The sequence below is a fragment of the Ursus arctos genome, unplaced genomic scaffold, assembly GCF_023065955.2.
Source record: "Ursus arctos isolate Adak ecotype North America unplaced genomic scaffold, UrsArc2.0 scaffold_2, whole genome shotgun sequence".
Taxonomy (NCBI): Eukaryota; Metazoa; Chordata; class Mammalia; order Carnivora; family Ursidae; genus Ursus; species Ursus arctos.
The window spans coordinates 34,195,737-34,214,698 of NW_026622874.1; the positions used below are offsets into that span (position 1 = coordinate 34,195,737).

The 18,962-nt window shown below is 36.9% G+C and overlaps 2 protein-coding genes across 8 annotated transcripts in view; one reads left to right on the plus strand and one right to left on the minus strand.

The window, feature by feature from the left end:
- Positions 1 to 13,470, plus strand: part of CFHR5 (complement factor H related 5) — a 58,698-nt gene extending 45,228 nt beyond the window's left edge. Inside the window, exon 11 of one of the 2 annotated variants that reach the window (XM_044377684.2) lies at positions 13,452 to 13,470. In XM_044377684.2, coding sequence (XP_044233619.1) covers positions 13,452 to 13,453 — 2 coding nt within the window. In that variant the 3' untranslated portion in view covers positions 13,454 to 13,470. Of the gene's footprint in view, positions 1 to 9,916; positions 10,104 to 13,451 lie in introns of those variants that run through there. The other variant, XM_057314868.1, reaches the window with a different exon arrangement.
- F13B (coagulation factor XIII B chain) overlaps positions 7,941 to 18,962 on the minus strand; it is a 33,810-nt gene continuing 22,788 nt past the window's right edge. For all 6 annotated transcript variants that reach the window (XM_044377681.3, XM_044377680.3, XM_048225003.2 and 3 more), the window contains 2 exons: positions 12,897 to 13,110; positions 7,941 to 9,401 (listed from right to left, as the gene is read on the minus strand). In XM_044377681.3, coding sequence (XP_044233616.2) covers positions 9,368 to 9,401; positions 12,897 to 13,110 — 248 coding nt within the window. In that variant the 3' untranslated portion in view covers positions 7,941 to 9,367. The remainder of the gene's footprint in view (positions 9,402 to 12,896; positions 13,111 to 18,962) is intronic.

Consider the following 18,962-nt stretch of genomic DNA (forward strand, 5'->3'; position numbering starts at 1 on the left):
TGTAGCTGAAAACTTCCCTAATCTAGCAAGGGAAACAAAAATTCGTGTCCAAGAGGCAGAGAGGACCCCTCCCAAGCTCAACCATGACAGACCTACACCACGTCACGTCATAGTGCAACTCGCAAATATGAGATCCAAGGAAACAGTATTGAAAGCGGCCAGGGCAAAGAAATTTCTCACGTACCAAGGCAAAGGCATCAGAATTACATCAGACCTGTCTACACAGACCTGGAATGAGAGAAAGGGTTGGGGGAGCATTTTTAAAGCTCTTTCAGAGAAAAACATGCAGCCAAGGATCCTTTATCCAGCAAGGCTGTCATTCAGAATTGATGGAGAAATAAAGACATTTCAGAATCGACAGTCACTAGCCAATTTCGTAACCACGAAACCAGCCCTACAGGAGGTATTACGGGGGGTTCTATAAAAGTAAAAAGGCCCCAAGAGTGATACAAAACAGAAAGTCACAGCCAATACAAACAAAGACTTTACTGACAACATGGCAGAATTAAAAGCATATCTCTCAGTACTCAGCCTGAACATTAATGGTTTAAATTCTGGTTTCAAACGCCACAGGGTTGCAGATTGGATAAAAAGAAATGACCCATCCATTTGCTGTCTACAAGAGACTCATTTCGAACCCAAAGATGCATTCAGACTGAGAGTAAGGGGATGGAGTACCATCTTTCACGCAAATGGACCTCAAAAGAAAGCTGGGGTAGCAATTCTCATATCAGATAAATTGGATTTTAAACTACAGACTATAGTTAGAGATGCAGAAGGGCACTATATTATTCTTAAGGGAAGTATTCAACGAGTGGATATGACAATTATAAATATATATGCCCCCAACAGGGGAGCAGAAAGATACACAAGCCAACTCTTAACCAGAATAAAGAGACATATACATAAAAATACATTAATAGTAGGGGACCTCAACACTCCACTCTCAGAAATAGAACACCCTGGCAAAAACTAAGCAAAGAATCAAAGGCTTTGAATGCCATACTCGACGAGTTGGACCTCTTAGATATATATAGAACACTACACCCCAGAACCAAAGAATACTCATTCTATTCTAATGCCCATGGAACATTTTCAAGAATAGACCATGTTCTGGGACACAAAACAGGTCTCAGCCGATACCAAAAGATTGAAATTATCCCCTGCATATTCTCAGACCACAACGCTCTGAAATTGGAACTCAACCACAAGGAAAAATTTGGAAGAAACTCAAACACTTGGAGACTAAGAACCATCCTGCTCAGGAATGACTCGATAAACCAGGAAATCAAAAATCAAATTAAACAATTTATGGAGACCAATGAGAATGAAAATACAACAGTCCAAAACCTATGGGATACTGCAAAGGCAGTCCTAAGGGGGAAATGCATAGCCATCCAAGCCTCACTCAAAAGAATAGAAAAATCTAAAATGCAGTTTTTATATTCTCACCTCAAGAAGCTGGAACAGCAACAGAGGGACAGGCCTAATCCATGCACGAGGAAGCAGTTGACCAAAATTAAAGCTGAAATCAATCAAGCAGAAACCAGAAGTACAGTAGAGCAGATCAACAGGACTAGAAGCTGGTTCTTGGAGAGAATCAATAAAATTGACAGACCACTGGCAAGACTTATCCAAAAGAAAAGAGAAAGGACCCAGATTATTAAAATTATGAATGAAAAAGGAGAGGTCACGATGAACACCATTGAAATTGGAAGGATTATTAGAAATTTTTATCAACAGCTATATGCCAATAAACTAAGCAATCTGGAAGAGATGGAATCCTTCCTGGAAACCTATAAACTACCAAGATTGAAAAAGGAAGAAATTGATTTCTTAAACAGGCCAATTAATTATGAAGAAATTGAGTCAGTGATAAACAACCTTCCAAATAACAAAACTCCAGGCCCGGACGGTTTTCCTGGGGAATTCTACCGAACATTCAAAGAAGAAATAATACCTATTCTCCTAAAGCTATTTCAAAAAATAGAAACAGAAGGAAAGCTACCAAACTCATTCTATGAGGCCAATATTACCTTGATCCCCAAACCAGGCAAAGACCCCCTCAAAAAGGAGAATTACAGACCGATTTCCCTAATGAATATGGACGCCAAAATCCTCAACAAGATACTTGCTAATAGAATCCAACAGTTCATTAAAAGGATTATCCACCACGATCAAGTGGGATTCATACCTGGGATGCAAGCGTGGTTCAATATTCGCAAATCAATCAGCGTGATACATCATATCAACAAGAAAAGACTCAAGAACCATATGATCCTCTCAATCGATGCCGAAAAAGCATTTGACAAAATACAGCATCCTTTCCTGATTAAAACCCTTCAGAGTGTAGGAATAGAAGGTACATTTCTCAATCTCATAAAAGCCATCTATGAAAAGCCTACTGCAAATATTATTCTCAATGGGGAAAAGCTGGAAGCCTTTCCCTTAAGATCAGGAACACGACAAGGATGCCCACTCTCGCCACTATTATTCAACATAGTACTAGAAGTCCTTGCAACAGCAATCAGACAACAAAAAGGGATCAAAGGTATTCAAATCGGCAAAGAAGAAATCAAAATGTCTCTCTTCGCAGACGACATGATACTCTATATGGAAAACCCAAAAGAAGCCCCTCCCAAACTATTAGAAGTTATAGAGCAATTCAGTAACGTGGCGGGATACAAAATCAATGCTCAGAAATCAGTTGCATTTCTGTACACGAATAACGAGAACGAAGAAAGAGAAATCAGGGAATCCATCCCATTTACAATAGCACCAAAAACCATACGTTACCTTGGAATTAACTTAACCAGAGACGTAAAGGACCTTTATTCTAGAAACTATAAATCACTCTTAAAAGACATTGAGGAAGACATAAAAAGATGGAAAGATATTCCATGCTCATGGATCGGAAGAATTAACATAGTTAAAATGTCCATGCTACCCAGAGCAATCTACACTTTCAATGCTATCCCGATCAAAATACCGAGAACGTTTTTCAAAGAACTGGAACAAATAGTCCTTAAATTTGTATGGAACCAGAAAAGACCCCGAATCTCCAAGGAACTGTTGAAAAGGAAAAACAAAGCTGGGGGCATCACAATGCCGGATTTCGAGCTGTACTACAAAGCTGTGATCACAAAGACAGCATGGTACTGGCACAAAAACAGACACATAGACCAATGGAACAGAATAGAGAGCCCAGAAATGGACCCTCAGCTCTTTGGGCAACTAATATTTGATAAAGCAGGAAAAAACATCCGGTGGGAAAAAGACAGTCTCTTCAATAAATGGTGCTGGGAAAATTGGACAGCTACATGCAAAAGAATGAAACTTGACCACTATCTCACACCATACACAAAAATAAACTCCAAATGGATGAAAGACCTCGATGTGAGACAGGAATCCATCAAAATTCTAGAGGAGAACATAGGCAGCAACCTCTACGACATCAGCCAAAGCAACCTTTTTCATGACACATCCCCAAAGGCAAGAGAAACAAAAGATAAAATGAATTTATGGGACTTCATCAAGATTAAAAGTTTCTGCACATCCAAGGAAACAGTCAGAAAAACTAAGAGGCAGCCCACGGAATGGGAGAATATATTTGCAAATGACACTACAGATAAAGGACTGGTATCCAAGATCTACAAAGAACTTCTCAAACTCAATACACGAGAAACAAATAAACAAATCAAAAAATGGGCAGAAGATATGAACAGACACTTTTCCAATGAAGACATACAAATGGCTAACAGACACATGAAAAAATGTTCAAAATCATTAGCCATCAAGGAAATTCAAATCAAAACCACACTGAGATACCACCTTACGCCAGTTAGAATGGCAAAAATAGACAAGGCAAGAAACAACAATTGTTGGAGAGGATGTGGAGAAAGGGGATCCCTCCTACATTGTTGGTGGGAATGCAAGTTGGTACAGCCACTCTGGAAAACCGTGTGGAGGTCCCTTAAAAAGTTAAAAATTGAGCTACCCTATGATCCAGCCATTGCACTACTGGGTGTTTACCCCAAAGATACAGACGTAGTGAAGAGAAGGGCCATATGCACCCCAATGTTCATAGCAGCAATGTCCACAAGAGCTAAATCGTGGAAGGAGCCGAGATGCCCTGCAACAGATGACTGGATTAAGAAGTTGTGGTCCATATATACAATGGAATATTACTCAGCAATCAGAAAGAATGAGTTCTCAACATTTGCTACAACATGGACGGCACTGGAGGAGATAATGCTTAGTGAAATAAGTCAAGCAGAGAAAGACAACTATCATATGATTTCTCTCATCTATGGAACATAAGAACTAGAATGATCAGTAGGGGAAGAAAGGGATAAAGAATGGGGGGGTAATCAGAAGGGGGAATGAAACATGAGAGACTATGGACTATGAGAAACAAACTGAGGGCTACAGAGGGGAGGGGGGTGGGGGAATGGGATAGACCGGTGATGGGTAGTAAGGAGGGCACATATTGCATGGTGCACTGGGTGTTATACACAACTAATGAATCATCGAGCCTTACATCGAAAACCGGGGATGTACTGTATGGTGACTAACATAATATAATAAAAAATCATTATTAATAAAAAAAATAAATAAAAAAAAATAAAGACTAAAATAGTTCCTGAAAAAATAAAAATAAAGTATATAAAAACAAATTAAAATCCTTGTCAGTTGAAACCTTGCCTATTGTCTGATGATTAGTCTTTAATTTACATTTGAGAAGACGTGTATTAGGCAATACAATTCTCAGTTTGGGTTAGACTTTTTATACTTCCCATGCTTTCCATTTTTCCTCTGAAGGAATCATGCTGAGTTTCCCTGAATTCAGTTTTAATGTGTAATGTTCTCTAGGGTTTCGATCTTTCACTATGAAGTAACAAACAGACATCTATGAACTTAACTTCCTTTTGAAAAATTAGTTTCTCTGCAGAACCAGGCAGCACCCTTTGAAACTTTGGAATACCCTAGGGCAATCAGCATGGTAGGGAGTCTTTGATGGGTGACTTAGCTGCCCTATCCTGTAGGGCTGGCAAATCCCCTAAACACAGTTCGCTTTCATGTTCATCATGCTAAAGATAATCTTACAACATAACTTCTCTAAAAAGCAAAACGGCCATTATTTTAACATTACTCTCAACACCTCACACATCTCACTGAAGTGGTAACTCATTGAAACAGTTTCAAACCACCTTGTTGGATTGTGCTTACGTATCACCTCATTGCCTGACTTTTTCAGTTTCTCTGGTCTCCTCAATCCTTCAGCTCCCCTGCCCACATATCCAGCCACATTCCCAGCAGTGACTTCCCTTCCTTCGCAGAGGAGACAGAAACTACCTGACGTGAATCACCTCCAAGCCAAGAGCCACCCTCTACTTGTGCCTTGGGTCCCGTCTCTTCTCCCTTTTTCAAGAATCCTCTGCAATTTGTTGCACAATATGTCGCAGTATCTTCCACTTGTCCTTCTTTACTCACTCGTTCCCATTTAATTAGAACATGCTCAAATTTCTTCCCTTCCATTAAAAAAAAAAAATCCCTGCTTTATCCCTATTCCCCAAGCCACCCTATGTCTCTCCCTTTCACTGTCACGCTTACTGCCAAGCTCACTATAGCCATGTCTCTGTTTTTTGTACCTTACATTTGTCCCTCAACCTGTTCCTCTCAATTTAACACTTAACAATGATGTTCCTTTCAGGGTAATCAAAAACATCGAAACAGCATTTTCGGTCCTCATCTCTTCTGGTTTTCACTGGAGCAGTCCAGCCATTCCTTTTCAGTTTTTTTCATCATACCTTCTCCTATGGCAATCACTACACTTTAGATACCCTCAAAGCCCTGAAGGAGGCCTGCATCTAACCCTGAAAAACTCATCTATTACCTTTGTTTTATAGACATCTGCTAACTGATGACTGCAAATTTTGCTCAGAGCTCTGTTCTGATGCCCAGGCTTGTATAATTCTCATTGATTGGGTTCCCAGACTGTGGGATGGAAATTAGCAGCCAAGAGCATTTTTAGGGAATACTCTTAGGATCCACTCTGCAGAAGGGAAAAGGAAGGGAGAAGTGATGTCTTGCCAACTCTGGGCACCTCTGAAGCTGGGATGTCCCTTTAGAAGTGTCCTGAGTTGGAATGAAGGGTCTTTTCTTCATAATTCCTATTGGCCAGTCACTGGTTGATGGCAGGCCACCCTTGGAAGGAGCGCTGACCTTGGGAGGAAAGATTCAGCCTTTGGCTGAATCGACTGCTTTAGGAAGCTGGTAATTGAGAACTTCCAACAGCTGAGAGCGTAAGTCTTTTGTTTTTGAAAGGAATCTGTGTTGGTCATCAGGGCATCAACTGCAAGAATCAACTGCTTACTTAGTATTTTTTCTTGGCTACCCAACAGATACTTCAAAAATAACATTTTTGACACTAAACACTTCATGCTAAACTCCACTCCCTCACACTGCTTCTTCCCCCATCCCTCCTACCACACTTAGATGGCTATCATCCACTTAGTCAAGCCAGAAACCAAAGTGTCCTTCTGAATCTTTTGTCTGCCTCTCCCCCACCCACATCTGATCAGTCTAAATGTCATGACGACATTGCATCCTAAATCTCTCTTTTTTAAAAAAAGATTTTGTTTATTTATTTGACAGAGAGAGACAGCGAGAGAGGGAACACAAGCAGGGGGAGTGGGAGAGGAAGAAGCAGGCTCCCAGCGGAGGAGCCTGATGTGGGACTCCATCCCAGAACGCTGGGATCACGCCCTGAGCCGAAGGCAGACGCTTAAGGACTGGGCCACCCAGGCGCCCCGCATCCTAAATATCTCTTGCTCCGATCTAGCTTGCAACCTCCTTGCTGTTGCGTCTGTTGATTTGCAAGCCCCGCCCCCACGAGTTTCGCAGGTGGAATCTGAAACTGGTTCCTGTACTCAGAGGGCAGGGAGAGACTGAAGAGAGGCAGCCCCCTCCAGGTTGGTAGGTGGCAAGTGTAATAAGCAAAGGGAACTTACATATGAAGCTTGCCTTGGGCGACAGCAAGATGGTAGGATCCCCACACCTGCTCATCAGATCGTGAAGTTTATACAGAGGCCTTAACTAGGGTCATGTGTACCGTGCAGGTGTTCGCAATACCACATGACTATCTATCTATGTCTTCGGAGTAACTTCTGGGAGTGGGAAAGGCAAATGGAACCCATATCCCAAGCACAGGGGAGGGAGTGAGGAGCTAGGGTCCAGCTCACAGGTCAACCGGTGGCCACATCTTCTTGAGGATAACAGCTTCCAGTGTAAATTACCATCATAGTTTGCTTGGATGATGGCATTCTTTTCTTAAAAGTGGTTTCTCTATGCCTACATTCCACCCCACCACCAGTCTCTTCTTTCGTCAGTCAGTGGTGTCTTTTTAGCAATTTCTATAAACATCTCATTTCAATCAGTGACTTCCAATATCTTTAGTTTGGCCTACAAAGGCCTTCATCACGAGACCCCAATCGCTCCAGGTTTACCTTGCTCCACTCTCTCTTCACCCTCCTCCACTCAATCCACACTGGCTACCTACTAGCTTCTTGGAAACATCATGTTCTCTGTATATGCTTTCCACATGACCCTCCCTCACCCAAAATATTTTCTTTTCTCCCTGCAAGTCTCAGCTTATAGATCACTTCCTCAAGGAAGCCTTTCTTGGGTATCCAGGACTAAGTAGCATCCCCTCGTGTTCACTGACAAGGAGCGTGTCTTTCCTGGCACATGTCATTTTGTGAGGATTTGCTTACCATCTTCCTTTCCCATCAGAGCACATGCTCCATGACAGCAGAAACAATGTGTCTTAGTCATTGTTTTATCTCCAGCGCTCAGCACGATGCCTAGCATATGGTGCGTGCTTCGTATTTGACTTGGTGTATGCCATTCCCTCTCTCTGGGGTGTCACGCTTCCGTTGTTGCATTTTTCACACCTTCATTTATTTAGCATTTGGAGTTTACAAATTGACGGCTCATGAGCCACATTGCTCACAAAATATTTTTAGATTCCCCTTCCACATATTAAAATCAGTAGATTTCACAATTAAAAAATCAGAACATATGACAATACTAAATACATAGTCCCAAGACAGTTACCCACCTTGAGCAAATCTTCTGTTTTCTGGGATATAGCAGGTGCTGAATATTGTTTATTACTGAATTGATTGATTAATTGAAAATGATTAACACTTTTCTATTGCTATTTAATTTCAATTTTATGGGATCCACTGTGGACAATGACGATACAATATTGAAAGAATGATTGTGAACTCAAGGACAGTTCTGAAATACACATGTTTAACACTGAAATATACACGTTTAATATGTTTAATACAAGGAAGAGAGAATTCATATTTAATCCAAGAGTTAGGTCCAGTTGTCCATTAGAAAATTGTAACTTGAGGATTTAAAGAATGTCATCATATTGAGAAGGCCTTGAGTTAGGTGAACTGAATAGCTTCAGATAAGAAAATGTGCTGTTCTAGTAACAACAACCAGTCCTACTAGGGGTCCTAGGACCCCAGTAGTGCTATTACACATGCTCATGAATGAACCCTAATAACAAATGGGAGTATAACTGCTACTTCAAAAGTGACAGTGTGGCTCTTTGAAGTCTTCAACAGACCTCGGTAATACTGACACTCTCAGGCTTTGTTGCTTGCAGGACTGATTTTGGATGTTATAATCTGCATCATTCCAATAATTACTTAACTTAAAAATATTACTTGAAAGTATAAAATATAAAAATGGAAAGGGTTATTCTTTTTATTAGCCACGTTCATTGGGCAACATTTTAACATGTGGATAGTTCACCACCTCACAATTTGATTATTAACCTTGAAGCTAATACTACAGTTAATTTTTAAAGTTCCTTACATTTAGAATGTGTGAAGGGCAATCTTTTCTCTATTTAATAAAGTAAATCCTCTAATATGACGTATAGTTTCTTATCTTTAACATGTTTGGTTCTTTAATATTGACATAAAGATTTAATTAAAAGTACCAGGAACCCTAATATTAATGGATATAATAAAAACAAATACCTTGAAGGCAACAATATGGCACAACGAATGGATATTAGGAAACAGAAAAATTTTGACGTGTAGATCAATCTTTTTAACAGGGGGAAGCATGCAATAAAGGTTAGCTTACATGTCACATCAGTCAAATTAGAAAACAACATGTGCTGGCTTATTTATAAATAAAAAATGTTCGACAGACAATTCAGATTCAAATCTTTAAGCAAGTTAAAACTTAGCGATTTGTCATTTTTCTTCTAAAAATTATGTGTTATAAAGGATTTTATGATGTGTTGATACACTGTTCTTCTTCCTGTCATACACTTTTATGTCCTGAAGGGTTGTTGATAAGACAGCATCCTTGATGAGAAAGAGAGAGGAAGGAAGAGAGATTTTTCAAATAAGCACCATTTTTGGTCAAGTATTTATTATAACTTAGCCCTTCAATATTTCATATGATTAGTCATTGTTTTAGCTAGTTATTGATAAAAGCAAGTAGACAGACTTGGTAAATTTACCACCAATTCCGTTTTCAAATCTCAGCGTCACTTGGTACAATAATACCATTTTTTAAACAATTTTTTCTAAGTTATTTACCTTTTTTCTTTTTGAAATAAGAAATCCAAGATACACGAAAACACTTAAATACATGTAAAAATTTTTCTGTCCTGATTTTATCATAGTTAAAAATTTTTAAAGTTTTCCACCCATGTGTATCTTATGAATGTTTTTATGGACTGTTCAAAGTATCTAAAAAGTTGTTGTTATGTTGTTTATATAGTTCATCGTTCACAAAGATTAGAACACATACACTTTGCCATAAGTTATTTTTATAATATTCTTTTTTTAAAAAAGAGTTTATTTATGTATTTCAGAGATAGAGCAAGCACATGCACGAGCAGGGGGAGCGGCAGAAGGAGAAGCAGGCTCCCCGCTGAGCAGGGAGCCCGATGTGGGGCTCGATCCCAGGATCCTGGGATCATGACCTGAGCAGAAGGCAGATGCTTAACTGACTGAGTCACCCAGGTGCCCATATTTTTATAATATTCTTAATCAGACATAAAGTAATCAGTATAAAGTATTTTATACTGTACCTTTAAAAGTGTCAAAATCCTGATCCTATAAAATGATTTACATCATTTTATTGTATTATTGTAATATTTTACCAGAACCAGGATTATATTTCATTCATCAAGAAATATAAAATAGGGCTATTTTTTTCTCTGTCTGACTTATTTCACTTAGCATAATACCCTCTCAGTCCACCTACGTTGTCACAAATGGCAAGATCTCATCCTTTTTATGGCTGAGTAATATTCCATTATATATATAATATCTTACATCTTCTTTATCCATTCATCTATCAATAGCACTTGGGCTACTTTCTTATCTTGGCTATTATAAATAATGCTTCAATAAACAAAGGGGCGCATGTATCTTTTTGAATTACTGTTTCTGTTTTCATTGGGTAAATAACCAGAAGTAGAATCATTGGATCATATAATATTTCTATTTTTAATTTTTTGAGAAACTTTCATACTGTTTTCCATAGTGGGTATACCAATTTACATTTCCACCAACAAGGCATGAGGGTTTCTTTTTCTTCACATCCTTGCCTACACTCGTTATTTCTTGTCTTTTTGACTCTAGCTATTCTGACAAGTAGAAGGTGATAACTCATGGTTCTGATTTGCATTTCCATGATGATTAGTGATGTTGAGTGTCTTTTTGTCTGTTCATGTGTCTGTTGGCCATTGGTATATCTTCTTTGGAAAAATGTTCTCTGCCCCTTTTTAATTAGATTATTTGGGTATTTATTTATTTATTTATTTTGCAATTGAGAGAGAGAGAGAGAGAGTGAGGGGGCAGGGGCAGAGGGAGAGGGAAAGAATCTTAAGCAGACTCCACACTGAGCATGGAGACTGATGTGGGGCTCAATCTTATGACCCTGAGATCATGGCCTGAGCCAGAATGAAGAGTGTCTGACTTAGCCACCCACACACCCCATTTTGGGGGGGGGTTAAAATTCTTCATATACTGGGGCACCTACACAGCACAGTCAGTTGAGGGTCCAGCTCTTGGTTTTTGGCTTAGGTTGTGATGTCGGGGTCCATGGGATCAGGCCCCACATCAGGCTCCATGCTCAGTGAAGAGTCTTCTTGGGATTCTCTCCTTCTCCCTCTACCCCTCCCCCCTGCACTCACTCTTTCTCTTAAATAAATAAATAAATAAATAAACAAACAAATAAATCTTTAAAAAAATAAAATAAAATTCTTCATATATTTTGGATAGTAACCCGTTATCAGATATATCCTTTGCAACTATCTTCTCCCATTCACTGAGTTGTCTTTTTATTTTGTTGATGGTTTCCCTTGCTATAAAGAAGGTTTTCATTTTGATGTAGTCTCAATAGTTTATTTTTCTTTTGTTTTTCTTCCTCAGGAGACATATCTAGAAAAGTGTAGTTAAGGCCAAAGACAAGGAGATTACTACCTGTTTTCTTCTAGGAGTCTCATGGTTTCAGGTCTCACAGTTAGGTCTTTTACCCATTTTGAAGTTTTGTGTGTGTGTGTGTGTGTGTGTGTGTGTGTATCATGTAAGAAAGTGGTCCAGTTTCATTCTTTCACCATGTCATTGTCCAGGCTTCCTCATACCATTTATTGAAAGACCGCTTTTCCCCATTGTATATCCTCGCCCCCTTTATCATGGATTAATTAACTATATAAAAGTATGGGTTTATTTCTGGGCTCTCTATTCTGTTCCATTTATCTATGTGTCTACTTTTAGTCCAGTACCATACTATTTTGATTACTATAGCTTTGTAGTATATTTTGAAATCTACAATTGCAATACTTTCCTTTTTGTTCTTCTTCCTCAAGATTGCTTTGGCTATTTGGGGTCTTTAAATAAGTCAGACAGAGAAAGACAAATACCATGTGATTTTACTTATATGTAGAATATAAAAAACAAAACAAAGAAACAAAAAGCAGACATAGATCTATAAATGTGGAGAACAAATTGATGGTTGTCAGAGAGGAGGGGGATAGAAGGATGGACAAATTGGGAAAAGGGGACAAAGTAAGAGTTGCAGACTTCCAGTTAGGGGATAAGTAAGTCATGGGAATAAAAGGTATAGCATAAGGAATATAGTGAATGGTATTATAATAGTATTGTGTGGTAACAGATCATGGCTACACTTGTAGTGAGCACAGCATAAACAATAGAATTGTTGAATCACTGTGTTGTATACCCGAAACTAATGTGACATTGTGCGTAAACTATACTCAAATAAAAACCAAAAAAGAATGAAGAAAAAATAAGAAATAAAAAAGTATAAAGTATGTATTTTTAAATTATCATATGAGGAAACACTTTAGAGTTTCCAAGCTCTTACACAGACATGTGTTCCTGAAAATAACTTAATTTTAATCATTGTTATTAATATGCTCTTCTATCAATAGAAAGATTTGTACAACTTTGTTTCCCATCTTTATAACTTATACTTGGACATGTACAGGGAAGTGGGAGAAAATACAATCTTCTATCTCAACATATAGGTTAATTTTTCCACTTTTAAATATTGCACATATAAAGCAATTTATTTGCCAAATTGCCAGAGTGTCACAAATATGAAATAGCAAACAATACTTTGACTTCTGACAACTCAGAAAGTTTGTTGAATTAATTAATCCTTCTAGGAGTTTGATTGGCTTAAAAAATGATATTATTTTTTCTGATACAATGACCATGAAGTAGGAGTTTTATAGAACCTAATATTTCTGAAATTTATAACATAAAGAATCTCTTGAATAACAATCTGAAGAAAATAATCAGTTGTAGGCCCAAGCTTCTTACCTTTCTCTGTGAATGCATCTTGGATATTTTAACTGCCCTCTGTCACATCGCACTCTGAGTTCAGATCCAATAACAGAGAACTCAGCTATATATGTATTTCTCTTACAAAGAAACTCAATATACTCGCCATGAAAAATATTTGGTCTATCATCAAAATCCCATTTCAGCAGTAAATTATTATTTTCCATTTCAACAAATGATAATGTGCAAGGCTCTGAAAAAATAAAAAGAAGAAAATTATCTTGACGCATCTTGGCACTAACAGGAATCATTTTGCTTCCTATTCATGATGACCTTAAAATTCCCAGACATTAGGGTGGCAACTAAGTTGGAATTAATATTTGAGTCAGAAAATACATTCAAGGGTCACAGAAAACAGTCTGCCATTTGTCTCTGTGGTACTGGATTTGGAAAAGTTGTATGTCCTGCCAGTCACTTAGCTTTATGCCATTTTGGTTTTCAAAGATAGTAAACAAAAAAGGTGTTTTTATAAAGAGCATTGATAGTTACCAGTAATTATTGAAATAATGTTCTTTTTCTTATTTTTTTCTTCAGGAACCTCAAATAAAATCCCCATGAGACAAAGTATTTGATTGTTAGATAGATAAAATATTATGGAAATGTAGAAAGCCATGGGATTGTCAACAATGACTCAAACTCTATGACCTGATGGCATCCAGAGTGGTTGACAGTTTCTTCTCTTTCAAATTTCCAGTTATTAAGCAATATCAATTTTAGATTAAGATGTTTTAAATTCTAAGCATTGAAAATATTATTGTGTCCTTCCATTAATGCATTAAAACAAAACAAAATGAAAACTTAAGATAATTATTAGAATACTCAACACATTTTTCATAATAAATATTTTTCATAATAAAAATATTCATATTTTCAAAATGTCAAGTTATTTCAGAAAATGGAGTTGTTTGTGTCCTTATTTGCCTTCTGGATGACATAGCACCAAACAGTAGGTCCTGAGATAAGTGAAAGGTCCAGAGTTGTTAATAGAGCATATGAATCATACAACTGTAATACATTAACAAACTTCCTTATTCGATATTTTTGGTAAGTATTTATTGAATCCCTAAGTGTCAGATGTTATGCTAGAAGTTCTATAGACAGAATACAAATGAAGAAAAATAATCGGAAAGACTCTAAGAGAATCTTTATAGTCACTGCAAAACATCTTTGACAATAAGGTCAAATGGCACTTAATTTAAAATGTTATGGTTCTACAAAACATGAAATTTTAATTAAAACAAGTTAAAAATTAATTCATGGACGTTCTGTTCTCAGCTATGACAGAATAGTCTATCAGATCGGCATGTCTACTAAAAACTGGAAAGTTTGAAAACAGACACGAAGCAAGTATTTCAAGGGATTAGAACATTTCCAAGGCCCTCAGTACTCAAGATGCTAAGGTTCTGGTAAAAGCTCATTCAGATGAGTCCAACATTCTCTGCAGCATTTTCTTCTTGGGATATTTGTTGATTCTCAGCATGAGCTGAGAGACTGTAGAGAATGGGCAACAGCAAACATAGAGCTAGCAGAGCTTTTGGAAATCTCATACTGTTGAGGATAGAAAAATGGAAGTTTAGGTCAGCCATGACAGCCACGACTTGAGGGGTCAAGAACGGAGGAATGGGAGGTGCAGAGAATGAACGTGATACTCTGAACTGGCTTTTCCCTTGAAGCATTTGCCTACTTGTGCAAAGAGACTTGTGCAAAGAGAGAGGATAAAGAGCCAAGCAGAAAGTGAATGAAAAGCTACCTTAAGCTTTTTGGGCAGTCTCTCAGTAATATGAAAGCCAGTCAAGAAGGAGGAACCTTGGTATAAATACCAAACTCTGCAGGGTTATGTTCTACTAGTGAAGAAACCTGCAGGGTTATGTTCTACTAGTAGGGGCAAATAAAGGTCTGAAAATAAGCTTAGTAAAAGCCGCATTTCTAATTAGATTGAAACTATAGGGGAACTATACTATCAGCCAGAAGAAGAGAGGAGTATTCTCTGGAACAAGATGACATCATCATTTCAAGCTTCTAAAATTTTCCATACGTAATATTTGACATTCTACCAACTGTTAACAGAAATAGCAAAAAATTAGGCTAGAAATTGAAATAGGCCTACAGATGATCCAGATAATGGAGTTTGCAGGCGAGAATTGAAAGATAAGTGTGGTTAACATGGTGAAGAAGTAGATGTTAAGATAAAGTCTTTCATCAGACACCTGAAATCTACAAAAAAAAAAAAAAAGCGTAAAGCGGACATTCTAGAAATACAAGGATATTGAAAGCTCAGTAGATGAGTTTAAAGCCAATTGGACACAGGATTAATGAATTGGAGGATACATCAGTAGAAAATTACCAAATGGGAACAAAGAAGATAAAAGGTTCCTTCCAGACCTATGAAAAACATCAAGCCACAGATTCAAGAAGTACTACCAACTTGAAGAATGAAATGCTCAGGGGCACCTGGGTGGCTCAGTGCCTTCAGCTCAGGTCATGATCCCAGGGTCCTGGGATCGAGTTCTGCACAGGATCCCCAATCAGTGGAAAGTCTGCTTCTCCCTCTGCCACTCCCCCATTCATGCTCACTCTCTCTCTCTCTATCCCTCTCTTCCAAAAATAAATAAATAAAATCTTAAAAAAAAAAAAAAGAATGAAATGCTCAGAGAAACACATATCAAGGCCCCACATAAATAGCCTACTGAAAATAAAAGGAAAAAGAATCTCAAAACCAGCAGAGTACAAAAAGCAACTTAGTTTCAAAGAAGTACCATTGAGAATGGCATTGACTGGGCACCTGGGTGGCTCAGTCGGTTAAGCGTCTGCCTTCAGCTCAGGTCATGATCCCAGGGTCCTGGGATCAAGTACTGCATCAGGCTCCCTGCTCCGTGGGGAGCCTGCTTTTCTCTCTGCCTGCAGCTCCCCCTGCTTGTGCTCTCTCTGACAAATAAATAAATAAATAAAATCTTAAATTAAAAAAAAAATGGCATTGACTAACAAAAACTACAAAATGCAGAAAAGGATAAAATGACGTCTTCTAAAGCATGGAAAGAAAAAGAGGGCCAAGCTAGAATTCTATCTCTGGTAAAATTACTTGTCAAAAGTGAAGGAAAATAAAGAAATTTGCAGACAAACAAAAACCAAGAAAATAATAAAGAAATAGTAATTTTCAGGCATGTGCAAAATGATCCCAATCAGAAGTAGTGACAAACAGGAGAAGATGAGAAACAAATCACTAAAAAGCATATCCACAAATCTTAACGAATATTTTTGGAGAACATAATATTCATTGTATCTTTGGGACTTAAACTATATGTAGAATGAAAATGCACAACACAGTAATACAAACAGTGGGAAGGGTAAATCAAGCTAAGGTGTTCTGGGTCTTGGAGAGGTGGTATAAGTACTAATTTATATTCAGCTGTAATAAGTCATGGTTGAATTATGTAATCTCTGTGATAACAACTAAAGGAAGCCAAGAGAAAAGTATAATCAACAAGCTAGTAGAGAGTGAAATGGTATAAAAAGAACTGATCTACCCAGAAGAAAGAACAGAGAGAGAAAGTGAAGAATAAAGAACAGTAGGATATATATCTAGTATAGTTAAGTTAAGATGGTAGCTATAAACCAAATATATAAGTACTTATGTTAATATGTATATGGATAAATACTATAAAGAGAAAGATTGTCAGACTAAATAAATATGCTTTAAAATAAACAACTATATATTGCTTATAAGATGTACACATTAAAAGTAAGAAACCAAAATGTTGAAAGTTAAAGAATGAAAAAATGCATGCCTTGTAAATACTTGTTGAAAGTTTGTACAGCTAAAGTAGACTTGAGGCAAAAACAAACACAAACGAAGTATTAGTACAGATAAAGGAGGACTCTTTTAAACGTATACAGGGCCAGTATACCAAGATTTAATATGCTTCAATTTGTGTGTACCTAGTGGAATAGTATAAAAATACAAAAGCAAAAATTGAGAGAACTAATGTTTTTAAATGCATGGAGGATAAGGGACTTAAACATACTTCTTTTGCTGACTGATAGAAAAACAAACAGACACAAATCAGCACGGATATGAATGAACTTAATAAGAAAAACAAAATTCAACTGACATAAATGCAGCAACAGTGGATCCAACAATGACAATTATTTGTTAGTTTATTTCAAGTACAAAAGAATGTGTACCTACAACAAATATATACTTGTAATAAAGTAAATATCAATGAATTTCAAAAGATTGATATAATTCAAAGTGGGTCTCAAAGGATTCAAATTAGAAATCAATAACAAAAGAAAACTAGGAGATCTTCCAATGTTTTGAAACTAAAAAACAAACTTCTAAATAACTCAGAGTGTACACAAGATATCAAAATGGATATCATATATTTTTTAACTGAATGGCTGAATAATAATAAAATTCCAAAATATAAAAATGTGTGGGATAAAGTTAAAGTTGTGCTCAGTGGGAAATTTATAGCCTTAAATTTCCTTAACAAATTAAATTAAATGTTCTTTAAAAATCCTTAAAAAACAAAGGCTGAAAATCAGTAATCTAAGTATCCACCTAGAAAGCTAAGATTAATAAAATAAACCTAAGAAATCAGAAGAGAGGAAATAATGATACAAATATAAATTACTAAAATGGTAAACATTTGACGAAAGGGTAACAAATGTAAATATTAGTTGTTTGAAAGGCCTAATAAAAGTTATAGACCCAGGGTGGCTGGATGGCTCAGTGGGTTAAGTGACCAATTCTTGGTTTCGACTCAGGTTGTGCATGATCTCTGGGTCCTGAAATGGAGCCCTGGGTTGAGCTCTGGGCTCAGTGGAGAGTCTGCTTCCTCTCTTCCTCTTCCTTTGCCCCGATCTTCCCTCCTCTCTAAAATAAATCTTAAAAAAAGAACAACAAAAAACTTCTAAAAAAAACCAGTAAGAGCCTTGGAAAGACATGTCAAGAAAGAAAGAAAAACAGCTTAATAGCAGTAAAAACAAATGACACATCACTAAAGGCATTACGAAGAATTTAAAATGATGTTGTGAACAACATTATGTCAACAAAAGTGACAATTTAGATATTATGGACAAATTTCCATAAACCACTCGACTAAAACTGACAGCTGTCAGGATCTTTCCTTAAAGAGAACTTGATGTTCAAATGGCATGTTTGGTGGATTCTTGCAATTATTAAGGAAGAAATGGTACCAATCTTACACAAATTCCAGAGAACTGAAAAAGAGGGAACTTACCAATTCACCATATGAGGAAAGTAGAAACTTCATACCAAACACAAAAGGAAAATAACAGACTGATCTCTTTCATGAAAATAGATACAGAACTTCTAAGTAAAATATAAGCAAATAAAATCCAACAACATGTGAAAAGCATAATTCATCACAACCAAGTGTGATTTATTATAGGAATGTAATCATGCTTTAACATTCAAAAAGAAGCAATATAATTCTGGGGGAAAAGTAATAATATGATTATTTCAATAGTGCTAAAATTAAACACTCACTGAAGATTTTTTTAAAAACTCTCAGAAAAATAGAAATTAAAGCTTTCTATATTTTTAATTTGATTTTAGAGTACTTATAACACTGTAATGAAAGATGAATTGTTGAAAGTTTTACTTATGAGATTGGGAAACAAGATACCCACTACCTTTTCTACTCAGTATTGTCCTCAAGTCCAAGCTGGTAAAATTAGATAGTGAATAAGTCAGATATGGAAACAAAAAATATTTTCTTTTTATTTAAAGATAAGCTTTTTTATGCCTTCTGAGAATCTTTGTAGATACTGTCGCTTCTACTCAAATGCTTCACTAAAAAGGCATAACTTGCTTCAACTTTTTATCTTTGTTTCCCCATGGCACTCATGTTTTCTATTATAGTCCAAACACACTGAATGGTAATTGTTAATATATGTACCCACACCACCATGACTTATTCATCTTATCGCCCCATAAAATGACAGTACCTGGTGTATGGTTTGTATTTAATAAATATTTGTTAGGGCAAAATGGACTATAGTTATTTATGATCTACAGAA